The 14,361-nt window shown below is 35.4% G+C and overlaps 2 protein-coding genes across 2 annotated transcripts; both read left to right on the top strand.

Moving 5' to 3' along the window:
• Positions 1-966: 966 nt before the first annotated feature.
• LOC108986694 (putative phospholipid-transporting ATPase 9) lies at positions 967-9,143 on the top strand. The gene is made up of 11 exons (XM_018959404.2): positions 967-1,929; positions 2,638-3,989; positions 4,201-4,311; positions 4,568-4,844; positions 5,168-5,256; positions 5,366-5,474; positions 6,336-6,545; positions 6,970-7,095; positions 7,231-7,329; positions 7,505-7,696; positions 7,861-9,143. Exons 1-11 carry the CDS (start codon positions 1,537-1,539, stop codon positions 8,473-8,475), a joined length of 3,573 nt encoding a protein of 1,190 aa, XP_018814949.1. The 5' UTR covers positions 967-1,536; the 3' UTR covers positions 8,476-9,143.
• Positions 9,144-11,557: 2,414 nt separating this feature from the next.
• On the top strand, positions 11,558-13,094 carry LOC108986695 (senescence-specific cysteine protease SAG39-like). The gene is made up of 2 exons (XM_018959406.2): positions 11,558-12,079; positions 12,348-13,094. The coding sequence occupies exons 1-2, from the start codon at positions 11,638-11,640 to the stop codon at positions 12,938-12,940; spliced, it is 1,035 nt and encodes a 344-aa protein (XP_018814951.1). The 5' UTR covers positions 11,558-11,637; the 3' UTR covers positions 12,941-13,094.
• The last annotated feature ends 1,267 nt before the right edge of the window (positions 13,095-14,361 follow it).

Here is a 14,361-nt window from a genome sequence, read left to right as displayed (position 1 = left end):
TATAAAAAAAATTTATTATTTAACTTATATTTTAAAAAAAAATATCCTAAAAAAAACAAAATAAGTTAACAAAAAACGAACTCATCGACCAAAGATAAATGCCACCTATAAAAAAATGTAATGAATTTAATCTGGAGTTTTGTTAGAGGAATCGAAAAATTATTTCGAATTAAGTTATCGAACAGTATATTTTATTTTATATATTTTTTTAATTATTATAAATATTTTTTAAAATATAAAAAAATTTACAATATTATTAAAAAATATTTTTTAATCACAAAAAAAAAAAAAAATCATTCGATACTTTTTAGGTCCCGAATTCGGGACCAAAGCATTTCTCTTCTCTTTAATCTGTGGGAATGAATCCGTACTCTCTCTCTCTCTTTAATTCACGCTCGCGTACACGCGCAAGTAACTGTCTTTTAAAAACTGTTCATGTCCTTCTCCGGCAACCTCGTTCTATCTGCAGCTCTTCTTGGTAAGAAAGTTTGGAATAATTTCTTGGTTCATCATTGGCATAGGAATGCAGACCCAGAATGTCAGCATATTGGTTTCTGAGCTAATCGTCAAGCCAGATTCCGCCGCCGCTTTTCGTTGACTTCTAGAAGACTTGACCAGCACTCGAATGTTTTTTTTTTTTTTTTTCCATATTTTTTTTATCAGTTAAATTTAAAATCTAACTGTTGGCAATTATAATACTTGAGCAATGCTACATACAGTCGTGGAATGCGCAAACGCCGTGCAGTCACTTTGAAAAAGAGTGAGGTTTACTATTAAAAAATTAATTTCCTTTCAGGTGGGTCCCTTATTTATTCATTTTTTTCAAAGCGACTGCACGGCGACTGCACGCTCACGACTGCAAGTATCATTTCTTACTCCTATACAAACTCTATCCGAACAGTTGATGATAAGCTGTTGGAAGTTTCCATTTTTTTATTCGAATAAGTTTCTACTGTGTTGGTTTTATTTTTTTGTTCATTATTTTTTGGTTTTTTGTTTTTGTCGTTATTTCTTAAGAAGATTGTCATTGCAGTAGTTGAGTTTTATATGAGGGCGGAAACCCACGTTCACGTTAATAGTCTTTTGCAGCTGGCTATACGTCAAGCCTGGATATATAGTATTCAGGTCTATAGCTTGTTACCCAGAAAAAGAACAAAGCGAGAGCAAGACAGATTTCCGAGTCTTTTGTCCTGTTTCATTGAATCTCCAGATATAAATCGTGATCCATGCTGGTTTTTTATTAGTTGCATGAGATTTAAGGGTCTTGATTCTGGGTTTTTTTTTTCTTGGCTTGATTCTGGGAATTTTACTTCCAAGACAGATACATTTATGTTCCTTTTTTCCCCTCGAAATTTAGTCAACTTTTTGGTTGTTTCATCTGTCATCAATTGCGAAGCCTGAAGCTTCTTCTTTAAAGCTTAAGTCTCAGGAATTATATATATATATATATATATCTTTTTTTTTTGGGGGGCACAAAGTTGTTGATCTATTTGGTGGGTCTGTTTGAGTTTGAAGAATTTGTGATAGAAGCAGAAAATGGCTACTGGTAGAAGAAGGAAGCAACATTTTAGAAGAATCCATGCCTGCTCATGTGGGAGGGCATCATTCAAAGGTGAACACTCACTGATTGGAGGTCCTGGCTTCTCAAGAGTAGTCTATTGCAACGATCCTGACTGCTTTGAGGCTGCTGTACTCAATTATGGCAGCAATTATGTCCGAACTACCAAATATACACTTGCCATGTTCTTCCCCAAATCATTGTTTGAGCAATTCAGGCGGGTTGCAAATATGTATTTTCTCATCTGTGCAATATTGTCTTTCACACCACTCTCTCCTTACTCAGATGTGAGTAATGTTCTTCCTCTTGTTGTTGTGATTGGAGTGACAATGGGGAAAGAAGCACTTGAAGATTGGAAGCGTAAAAAGCAGGTAACCCAAAGATGTCAATGCTATCTTGGATGCGACTCTATGTTCTTTAGTATAGCACCCTTTGACTTTTAAATACAACAAACTGAATTCACTGAAATATATTCGGAACATGTTGAAGAATATGGGGGAATTCTGCAATTTTTGGTGCTTCAAAGTTGTTCATGCTTTAGACACAATTTTTCAGAGCTGTGCTAATTTTTCTGTTATGGGAGACTTCTTGAAAGAAGATCCATATAGGTTGCCAGGGTTTTATATTGGTTAATTGCCCGGATTTAGTATGGCAGGGTGGTGAATGGTATTCCATATTCTTAGTGAGGGGAAAGTTCTTGTAGTTTTGATAATTCCAAGGGGCTCTAATTGTAAAATTGACTAATCTTGCATCCTTACAAGATATTTTGATAATTTTGTTTCATATGAAATGGGGTTTTGGGTCAGTGATTAATTCTGGCTGTTTCTACTGGCTGCAGAACTCCGATGCCAATATTGCATTTTTTTTTTAAATATATTTCATTTATAATTTGTTTCTTTCCCTATTACTTTTACAGGAAATATACTTGATAATAACTTCAAAATTTGCAGTTGGTCCTAGAAATACTATTTATTCTCTTCCATCTTTTGATTTCTAATAACTAGATGTTTCAACTATTTTGTGATTTATTTTGTGATTTATCCTTAAGTTCATAATCATCTCAACAAAAATGTTATCAGGATATTGAGGTGAATAATAGAAAGGTTAAAGTGCACCACAGTGATGGCATGTTTGATAATGCTAAATGGATGGATTTGAAAGTTGGAGATATAGTGAGGGTGCAAAAGGATGAATTTTTTCCTGCTGATCTCATCTTGCTTTCTTCAAGTTATGAGGAAGAAACTTGCTTCGTTGAGACTACGAATCTAGATGGAGAAACCAGTTTGAAATTAAAACAAGCATTGGATGCAACTTCAAACTTCCATGAAGACTCGAGCTTCCAAAATTTCAAGGCTGTGATAAAATGTGAAGATCCAAATGCAAACTTATACTCTTTTGTAGGAGGTTTGCATCTTGAGAAACAAGAGCACCCTCTTGCGCCTCAGCAGCTCCTGCTTAGGGGCTCAAAACTCCGAAACACAGATTTTATTTATGGGGTGGTAGTCTTTACAGGCCATGATACAAAGCTTATGCAAAATTCAACTGCTCCTCCTTCCAAGAGGAGTAAAATTGAGAAAAGGATGGATAAGATTGTCTACTTCTTGTTTTCCATCATAGTGTTGATGTCTTTTATTGGATCAATTTTCTTTGGAATTTTAACCAGGGAGGACCTTGAAAATGAAAGGATCACAAGATGGTACCTTGGACCAGATGAGACAACAAAGTACTATAACCCAAAGAGAGCACCGGTTGCAGCAATTTTGCACTTTTTGACTGCCCTTATGTTGTATGGTTATTTAATTCCCATTTCCTTATATGTTTCTATAGAAATTGTCAAAGTTCTTCAAAGTGTATTTATCAATCAAGATCTACACATGTATTATGAAGAAGCTGACAAGCCAGCACGTGCACGTACCTCAAATTTGAATGAAGAACTCGGCCAAGTTAACACTATACTTTCTGATAAGACTGGAACTTTGACTTGCAACTCAATGGAATTCATGAAGTGTTCTGTGGCTGGGAATGCTTACGGGCGTGGAGTTACGGAAGTTGAGAGAGCTCTTGCTGGGAGAAATGGGTCACCTTTAGCTCAAGAGGTGACAGATGAAGAGGGCCCGGTTGAGGATTCCACTGAAGCAAGGACATCCACTAAAGGGTTTAACTTCATAGATGAAAGGATCACAAATGATAGTTGGGTCAGTGAGCCTCGAGCTGATGTAATACAGAAGTTCCTGCAGTTACTTGCCATCTGCCATACTGCAATACCTGAAGTTGATGAAGAAACAGGAAAAATTTCTTATGAAGCTGAATCACCAGATGAGGCAGCTTTTGTGATTGCAGCAAGAGAACTGGGGTTTGAATTTCATGAGAGGACTCGAACAAGCATCTCACTGCATGAATTTGATCCCATCTCAAGCAGTAAAGTTGAAAGGTCAGTCTCTTGCACTTAAATATTTTCTGGTATTCACATTTTATGATGGTAAGCAATTCCTTATCTGCTATGGCACATATATTGGCTCACCCACTTAATTTTAGCTGCCAGTAGCATGGGTGATATTTCTGGTCTCTTCTGCTCATGGTAGTAAGTAGTAACTCTACATTTGGGAGATTTTTGGCTTCAAGAGCATAATTCATCTTAACAGGTCTTACAAACTATTGAATATCCTGGAATTTAGTAGCTCAAGAAAGCGAATGTCTGTGATTGTAAGAAAGGAGGACGGAAGGATACTACTCCTTTGTAAAGGTGCTGACAGGTTCGTAAAGATAAGCATCTCTCAAAAACTTGAAAAATTATTTAGAGTATGCTATAATCATCATACAAACTCTGTTGTGCCATCATAAATTGCAGAATGTAGTTTGTCTTTCTGATAATGGTATAGATGCTAAACTACAACAAAAATAAGGAGAAAACAAAAATAACAGAAAAGAATCACTATGTTGGTGGTTAAAATTTGCAAATTTATTTGGACTTCAACACATTATATTATTTCTAATTTATCTCTCTATCAGCGTCATGTTTGAAAGACTTGCAAAGAATGGAAGGGAATTTGAAGAAAAGACTAAGGAGCACATTAATGAGTATGCTGATGCTGGTTTGAGGACGTTGGTACTTGCATATCGAGAACTGGATGAGGAAGAATCCAATGAGTTCAACACAGAATTTAATAAGGCCAAAATCTCAGTGAGTGCAGATCGTGAGGAAATGATGGATGGAGTGGCAGAAAAGATTGAGAAGGATTTGATTCTTCTTGGTGCCACTGCAGTTGAAGACAAACTTCAAAATGGGGTAGGTTTAAGAAATTAAAGCAATGAAGAGACTTGAAACCCATGCAAATGAAATAGCATTTTACAGTGAATAAACTCATTTGTAGTGTTAAAAAAACTGGTTGGTAAAACTAGTGCTGAGAAGTCAATATTTATTTACTTTTACATCCTAAGCTCATTGTTGCAAATCCTAACACCGACTAAATTCCTGCTTTGACATAAACTCATTTTAAATTCTTAAAAAAATTGAAATTGCTATTCTAAACAAAACAAGTCATTCATTTCTGTAAAATGTTTAGATGTTCATCAATTTGAGATTAATATTTATTTCTCTGTGCTGGATAGGTTCCTGAATGCATTGACAGGCTTGCACAGGCTGGAATCAAGATATGGGTTTTGACAGGAGATAAAATGGAGACTGCAATCAATATTGGGTACAGTTAGTGGATGACTTTGATTGTCGGTAGACGTTGACTGCAATAAGAAAATATTTCTGATTTCACTTTTTGGTTTTCTGTTCTCATTAATCTTCTACTTTTGCAGCTTTGCATGTAGTTTGCTTAGACAAGGAATGAAGCAAATAGTAATCAGCTCTGAGACACAGGAAATCAAAGCGCTGGAAAAAGTGGGGGACAAGACTACTGTTGCTGAGGTAAATCTGAATTGTATTGGTTGTTTTGTGTTATTTTATTTTATCTTTTAACTATTTTATCATGTTAATCATTAACATGGATAACCTAGAATGGTAAAAAAAAATCTAAATATGGAATGATCACGATATACCTGTATTATTTAGTGCTTGTCATATCAACTTTAAGAATGGTTACAAGCTTTGCAGAACATTTATTGTAATTTCTGTTCTTCTAGGTGGAATGTGCTTGTTTCCAAGAGAATCTGTCATGTCTCTAATCATTCTCAGGAAACCTATTTCTTAGGAGCATTCATACCGTATAAAAGCCCCATCAACTGTAATGTTTCCTTAGCAAAACATTTATGAAATTTCTGAAAATTAGGGCCAATGAATTCATGATGTTCCAGTGCAAGTTTTTATCAATTTCTAATTGATATATCATAAAACTGGGAGAAACAAAAAAGATACTTTGGATCTTCTGAGAAATTGATGCAGTACAAAGGGAACTATGTTTGATAATCAGAAAGAGCAGGAAGTAGCGAGACCACCAGCTATTAGGAATAAAATCTTTTGTTCATCGGTTGCAGGGGTTAGGACATGCTAGAAACAGACCATAGGACTAATGAATATGGAGATAGAGCATAAAAAAAAATGAATTGAACTTCTTTGTTTCAATTGCAGAAGGGTCCAAACCACCTGCTTTGAAACTAAATAATATATGCACTGCAAGTTGCACTGCCGAAAACAGTATCGGACACATATGCATTGGGCATTCAAAAAGACTCTGAAGTAGGATTCTAGCTAATATTTGACAGCCCTAACAAATCATTGTACGAATTTGTAATCTGTTTGTGAACTTGATGGGATTTTGCTGATTCTTAGGCATTTAAGGAAAATGTTCGCCACCAGATAAGTGAGGGGAAAAAACTGCTTTCCACATCAACTCAAAACTCAGGGGCACTGGCTTTGATCATTGATGGGAAGTCACTCGCCTTTGCTTTAGAGTATGATGTCAAGGACATGTTTTTAGAGCTTGCCCTTGGCTGTGCATCCGTTATTTGCTGCCGTTCTTCTCCCAAACAAAAAGCACTTGTAAGTTCTCCTTTTGTTTTTGTTTTTTGTATCTTGTATTTAGCTCAAACTTTTGCATATTCATAGATTTTTAGTATGGTCTTTGACACAAGTAAGCACAACAGAATCCTTTATGAACCCTATTGAATTAAGAATCATGTCTCACAAAGTTCATTTTCCATAACATCCCTCTGGCTAGTGATGGGCTCCTCAGCATGTGTAATTTGTTGCTTTCCTCTTTCATTTGCAAAAAGGGGATTTTCCCCACTTTAACTAACATTAATGATAAAAGCATTTTTGTCAATTTGCTTCAAAGGACCTTGTTTCGTATCCTACTAATTAAATATCCAAATATATGTAAAAGCAGTCAAACATTCTTGTAGTTCTAGGTTCCTATCAATGTTGGGGAAAACTTATTCTAAAAGGGTGATATTTGATAATGCAGGTTACTAGACTGGTCAAAATTACAACAGGTAACACAACTCTAGCAATTGGTGATGGAGCAAATGATGTAGGAATGCTTCAAGAAGCAGATATTGGAGTTGGAATCAGTGGTGTTGAGGGAATGCAGGTAAATTCATATTGCTCGAATGTTTCTTTTTGCATCATTTATGCCCATTTATCATTTATTTTTACTTATAAAAAAATTTATCATTTATTTCATATTTTCTGTTGTCCTTTCTGAAAAATACTTTCCAAATTCCAGGCAGTCATGTCAAGTGACATTGCAATTGCTCAGTTCCGGTATTTGGAGCGCTTGCTTCTTGTGCACGGACATTGGTGTTACAGAAGGATCTCATCAATGGTATTACTCGAAATTTTAAAAGATATGCTTTTAAACTGAATCTCTAACTCAATTGGGAAACATTTTCACTTAGTTTTAAATGAAATGGAGAAATACATTTGAAAAATGCCTGAAGATTCATTTTCAATAAAATTCTTAGGGGGGTCCAGCTTGACATTTTTTTTCTGTTTGGCAGATATGCTATTTCTTTTACAAGAACATTGCTTTTGGCTTCACTCTCTTCTTCTTTGAGGCTTATGCATCATTCTCGGGCCAACCTACATACAATGATTGGTATCTTTCACTCTATAATGTCTTCTTCACGTCGCTTCCTGTGATAGCCTTAGGAGTTTTTGACCAGGATGTCTCTGCACGGCTTTGTGTTAAGGTAAATCCCATGCATTGATGCTTTTCTTTTGTCCTTCCAAATTCATAGGAAGTTTAAGGTGTCCTTGAAACTAGAAACATTACTGCAAGTTTTTAAATTTCTTCAAATTTGCATCCTAGTAGTAAAGGGCACTGAGATTAACACCTCCTAGCTATTCCTTGCAGTTCCCTCTGTTGTACCAAGAAGGTGTCCAAAACATCCTATTTAGCTGGTTACGGATCCTTGGCTGGGCATTCAATGGGGTGCTGGGCGCTACTGTGATATTCTTCTTTTGCATCCGTGCAATGGAGCATCAAGCCTTTCGTAAAGGTGGGGAAGTTGTAGGATTGGAAATACTTGGAACCACCATGTACACTTGTGTTGTGTGGGTGGTGAACTGTCAGATGGCACTATCCATAAACTATTTCACGTATGTACAGCATCTCTTCATTTGGGGTGGTACTATATTCTGGTATATGTTCCTCTTGGCATATGGAGCAATCGACCCCAACATTTCAAAAACTGCATATAAGGTCTTTATTGAAGCATGTGCACCAACCCCCTTTTTTTGGCTCCTCACATTGATTGTGATGGTCGCTTCTCTCATCCCATATTTCACTTATGCATCCATCCAAGCGCGGTTTTTCCCCATGTATCATCAGATGATACAGTATATAAGAACAGATGGGCAATTAGAAGACCCTGAATACTGTGAAATGGTGCGGCAGAGATCAATAAGGCCCATAACAGTAGGATATACCGCCCGTTTTGAGGCAAGCCCAAACGATTCGGGCCATTGACGAAAGTATTTTTGTGAAGGTTCTTAGCAAAACTAGGTATAGAAATGTTGAAAAGACAAGTTTCTTTTCAATGTACATAACTTGTGTGGAGGTGATCCTTTAAGTTGATGAAAATGTGCCAGAGGTGATGATTTGAAAAAAATGGTTTACTCGTGTCCTATAAATTTTTGGTTAGGAGAATTCTGTTTTGTGAGCTCCCAAAAATTTTCAATGTTTTGGCAGCTTTCAGATCTTATGTAATTTTATATCATTCCTGTTTGATGCACTAAACGTATCATAATACAGATAAGTAATTGATTCACATTGGAGCTTTCTTTTGTCCATCTGTAAGAATATTAATGTCTTTGCCTCTGTACTTGATGGACTTCGCTAGCAGATGTTTGACATAGAAAGCTTAAATGGGATAACCTTATCAAAGCCAATGATGCTTTCTCCTTTTGTGTCTTTTGATTGAACTTCTGAAGACTAGGTCAAGATCTTGGAGTAGCTTGTGGAGTAGTACCATTTTCATTGTTTTTAGTAGTGTTGCACTTGGTTTAGCTGGGGAAGCGTGTCTGTTGCTTGGAGCTACACAGGTCTAACTAAGAAAACGGCTAGTGGAAAAAGAACAAGCTGTATTTTCTCAGGATTTGTTGATTGGAAAACATGGCTTATCAAAGGGTGCTCAAGTGCCAATACATTTTTCATCAATCATCTGCATAGTATTTTCATTCACAAATCTAGCTCCTTATTGCAAGTGAGCAAACACTTTTCCTTAGTATATTGCATAGTATCTCAGCCATCCATTCTCCGGAAATGCAGGTAGTTTGTAACCTTGATATGATCCCTGTTTTGTTGCTACTTCATTGTTTTCTAGTGTCACTCATTCTCTTAACTTACAGAATAGCTAATATTGGGAGATGGACAAATCTGAAGGAGGTTCATAATCCTGTCTCAGACTCAAATTTGTCACTGAAGCCGTTAAATATATTTGGAATATGACAAGTAAATGTGAAATACAATAAGTTTAGCTGCATCTTTATCTACATATCTATACTTGCATTGACTTTAAAATGTGCGTGTGTGTGATTTCTAAGCAGTTGATCACAATCTACCACTCCCTGTAATCCAAACACTGTCTCTTGTCTTGTGTAAGGCGTCTTAGATCCAGAACCTGTATGGGAACTGAGGCTTAATTTCAGTTTAATTTTGAAACCAATGACTGAATTTTCAAGTCTTGGAGAATGATCTCTCTGCTATTTCGGAGATTATGAGTTTAATGTGGTTTGTAAAATAAAGAGCAGAGCAAGGGTTATGCATCATTTGTATGCAAAGTCAATTCCTCTAGAGTGTTGGGAAAACTATGCAAGAAAGTAAAGTAAAACAAGAAATCAATCACATGCAAGAAAGTAAAATAAAACAAGAAATCAATCACTCGACATAAAGATTTACACAATTCGGCAATGTGTCTACGTCTAAGGAGCTGCAGTACATATTAATTTTTTTTAATATATTTTAAAAAAGAGTGTTGTTAGTGTGCCGCCCAACTTTTGGGTCTGTCCATTGCCCACTAGTACAAATTGTATATTTTAATTTTTTTTCACATTTTTAAATATTTAAAAAAGAATACATCAATATATTAAAAATTATTTTTTTAATCATTAAGTAAAAAATAAATTAAAAAAATTAAATATATAAACGATTAGAATGAGAGAACAAACTCACGAGACATATGATAATTTTCCTTTAAAAAAATACACAAATGATTTTTAAAAAAATCACTTATCGGTACAGCTTTCGGTACCAACCAACGTTGCATGTAGCAACCACCCACGAGAAAATGGGAGAAGTTCCAAGTTTATTTGTTACAGGTCTCGTTGATTTTTGCCTTTTAGGATTAAAGAGTATAAAAGAGGAAGTAATGAATTAGCTATGGTTTTGAGAAATTAGGGGAAAAAATACTATATTTACGCTAAATACCTTAATAGAATAAAACATATAAAAGGTTATGGATTTAAATTTCCTAGGATTAAAATTAGTTTCAAAATATTTATCGAGTATTTAATGATACATGCTATGAAGCCTACTTGATATATTTCACTTTCTCTATATGCCCTAAAGTGCCGTAATCTTGGCCTGAAAGTTATTGGGTTGGCTGCCGGCCGGCGATGAAAAAGAAACCGGTGAACTAATAAATCGGACCGATGGGTTTCGTCCGGTATCAGGATTGGTCCGATATTAATTCCATTTTTCTTAAAATTGGTTCGGTTCCGATTTTCCTTTTCTAATACCAGACCGGACCGATTTATATATATATATATTAATAAAAGAGGACCTAAGTTTTCATTTTGCAAAATAAAAAATCTTCACAATATCTTAACACTCCACACTTCATATTATTTTTAATTTTTATTATTTTTTTCTTTTATCAAATATTTATTATATGAATAATGAATATAAAATTTGAAATAATTTAAAAAGAATAAACTTAATTTTAAAAAAAATATATTAAAAATTTAAAAAAATATAGAGTGTGGAGTGTGGTGAAAGTTGTTTAGCAAAACTTTTTGCAAAATACATGGTAATTTGCAGAGATTAGTCACGGTAGAACATTTGTTCCGGAAGGGAGTTGAATATTTTTGAGTCAAACAGGTAAAAGAAACAAAGGAGTGGTCCCATTAAAGTTAAAATTGAAGGCAAACCTCTTTTATAAGTGAATTGGAAGCACCAAACACAAGAATATTCTGACCATATTTTGTCATATTGAGCAAGAATTAATATATATATACAAGCTAGAAACGATATCAGACACATCAAACATCAAAACAAGCAACCCAACTATCCTGATGATGACTACTTCCAAAACCATATATCCATCCTGATTGATTTATTTATTTAATAAAATTGTAAATTTGTAATGAAAGATATATATATACATATATATAGATATATATATGTATATATATAAGCACATGCAGGCAAGATGCATGCCAAGTTAGAACAACGTACACGGAGCTGATTAAGAGCTGAACAACGTACAAGTAAGGTGTAAAAAGATTAGTTTTGAAGAGCAAAAACCTGATGAATGTTCTATATATAGCCATTTTTCTCTAATCATATTCACAAATACAAGCAAAATCAGCATTTCAAGTAGCCATATTGATCAGTACTTTGAGAAAGAATATGGCTTTGATCTCGACTGCAAGGGGATTGATCTTCCTGGCACTGCTGGGGATTTGGGCAAGTTCCCAGGCCACTTGCCGCACCTTGCATGAAGCGTCCTCCATGTTGGAGAGGCATGAGCAATGGATGGCTCGCTATGGACGCAGTTATGAGGATATTACAGAGAAGGAAATGCGTTTCCAGATTTTCAAGCGCAATGTTGAGTACATTGAGTCTTTCAACAGTGTTGGGAACCGACCTTATAAACTGAGCGTTAATCTCTTTGCTGATCAGAGTAATGAAGAATTTCAAGCCTCTCACAATGGATACAAAAGGACCTCCAATCCTAGTACTTCATCTCCAGTGACAGCATTTAGGTATGAGAATGTTACTGCCGTGCCATCTAGCATTGATTGGAGAAAGAAAGGAGCTGTTACACCCATAAAGGACCAAGGAAGATGTGGTAATTGCATTAAATTCTGAATTTGTTGTATAGATAATTATGTGTAGATCATTTGGAAAAAAGATCTCAATGAAGTGGTTTCTACAACATTTATTGATGTCCGTATTCGAACGTCATTAAATGAGAAATAAATGTTGCGGAACCCATTTTACATGTCTATCTCTATCTAATTTAAACCCATCAAGTTTGAACAAAAACTTGAGAAGATCTTGATCCGACCACGATTTTTTTCCTAACACGAGTACCTTGTGTTATAATATGAATTTAGGATGTTGTTGGGCATTTTCTGCGGTTGCGGCCATGGAGGGGATCACCAGCATCACAAATGGAAAGTCAGTCTCTCTTTCAGAGCAAGAAGTAGTTGATTGTGACACTAGCGGTGAAGACCAAGGTTGTGCAGGTGGTCTAATGGATGATGCATTTAAATTTATCATCCAGAACAAAGGCCTTACAACTGAAGAAAATTATCCCTACAAGGGTGTGGATGGAACATGCAACAAGAACAAGGCAGCATCCCATGCAGCCACGATCGCAGGCTATGAAGATGTCCCTGCCAACAATGAGAAGGAACTGCTTAAAGCAGTTGCCAACCAACCTGTTTCAGTTGCCATTGATGCTAGCGGCTCTGACTTCCAGTTTTACTCAAGTGGGGTCTTCACAGGAGAATGTGGAACAGAATTGGATCATGGTGTTACAGCAGTAGGTTATGGAACTGCAGAAGATGGAACTAAGTATTGGTTGGTGAAGAATTCATGGGGCACCAGTTGGGGTGAAGAAGGATACATAAGGATGAAAAGAGATATTGATGCTAAAGAAGGTCTTTGCGGCATTGCCATGGAGTCTTCCTATCCCACTGCTTGAATCATATTGAACGGTGAATAAGCCTTATTCTTATTATTACCTCAATGCTTTATCTTAGAAGTGTGAAATGATACTTTGTCTCAGTTCATATAAATGTAAACAAAACACTTGGGAATTTACAATTAATGGAACTGCTTGCTTGTTTTTATCTTTTTCTTGCTTCTCTTTAATTATGCTCGAAGCTAATCAAGAAAAATTCTACTGATCAAAGTTGCATGATTGCCATTGATCAAAGTTGAACTCAAAGAAGAACCACTTGCAGAGTTAATGCCTGTCAATGTTCTGAGTTTTCCTATTCCTCTATTATGGAATACTTTGAGAAATTGTAGCTCCTTTTTTGGGCTCACACAACTGTAGCAGACAGCTGCAATTATGTTTATGTCCAATCCAATTGGAATGCCAAATCCAATCTACCAGCAGAAGTCAAGTCAGTGAAGGCTTAGAAGCAGTTCCAACTTGCATGAGATATAGGACAGTCTTTTAGAGCACCAATGGGCTAAGGAGGTCTATATTGAAGAAGATGCCCAAGCCTCCTGCAGACTTATGAGGCCTAAAACATAGTTCACTAGCTCCTGCTAGGGTCATGTTGATGGCAATTTCCAATATGTTTCCTTGTTGAGTTTTTTTTTTTTTTGATAAAGGAAGAAGTATATAAATTTTACAGATATGAATGAAATAAATATAGCTCGTGTATATATGAATTATACAAAAAAATACTTAAATATATTCTAAAAATGTTAAATTAAGTACAATAGCAGAAAATTAAAGCAATAGTGTGTATAAAAATAAATATGAAGCTCTGCTATCGTGCGCTCTCTATTTTCAAAGCAACGCTCATTCCATTCCACTCAAATACACTGCATATATATATATATATATATATGTATGTATAACACTCGAGTTAGCTACTCACATTTTCAATAAAATCCATTAAAAATTAAGGTATCATACTTTTTTACCTAAGCTGATCTGACATGCTTTTACATCAGTGATGTATTTGATATGTTAACAAAGAAATTTAAATATATTTATTATTTGATGTTTCATATACTTCTTTTATTTGCAACATCACAATATGCTGGTTAGAAAAAACATCACAGTATGCTATGTGATTTTACACAATCTCAATGGATTTAAACTTTTTTAATGGAATAAGAATTAGGCCATTTTTCACTTGGGAAAATATCTAATGATTTTCTTTTGTTTTTAGTGAAAGAGACAAAATATCTTGAAAGGAAAAAACAAAAAGAAAGTGATAGCTCACTCTGAACAGTGAGACTTTTTGATGATTCCATGTGACCAATCATGCACGCCATGGCTGCTTCTCATTATCAAGCTTGGCGACTGGCGTTATCCTTTTTCTGAACTTAACAGGATTAAAGACCGTAGTTTCAATGTTATCGCAAACACAATTAAAAAAA

The sequence above is a fragment of the Juglans regia genome, chromosome 15 (genome assembly GCF_001411555.2).
Source record: "Juglans regia cultivar Chandler chromosome 15, Walnut 2.0, whole genome shotgun sequence".
In the NCBI taxonomy this organism is placed as follows: domain Eukaryota; kingdom Viridiplantae; phylum Streptophyta; class Magnoliopsida; order Fagales; family Juglandaceae; genus Juglans; species Juglans regia.
This window is presented reverse-complemented; position numbering and strand designations above follow the sequence as displayed.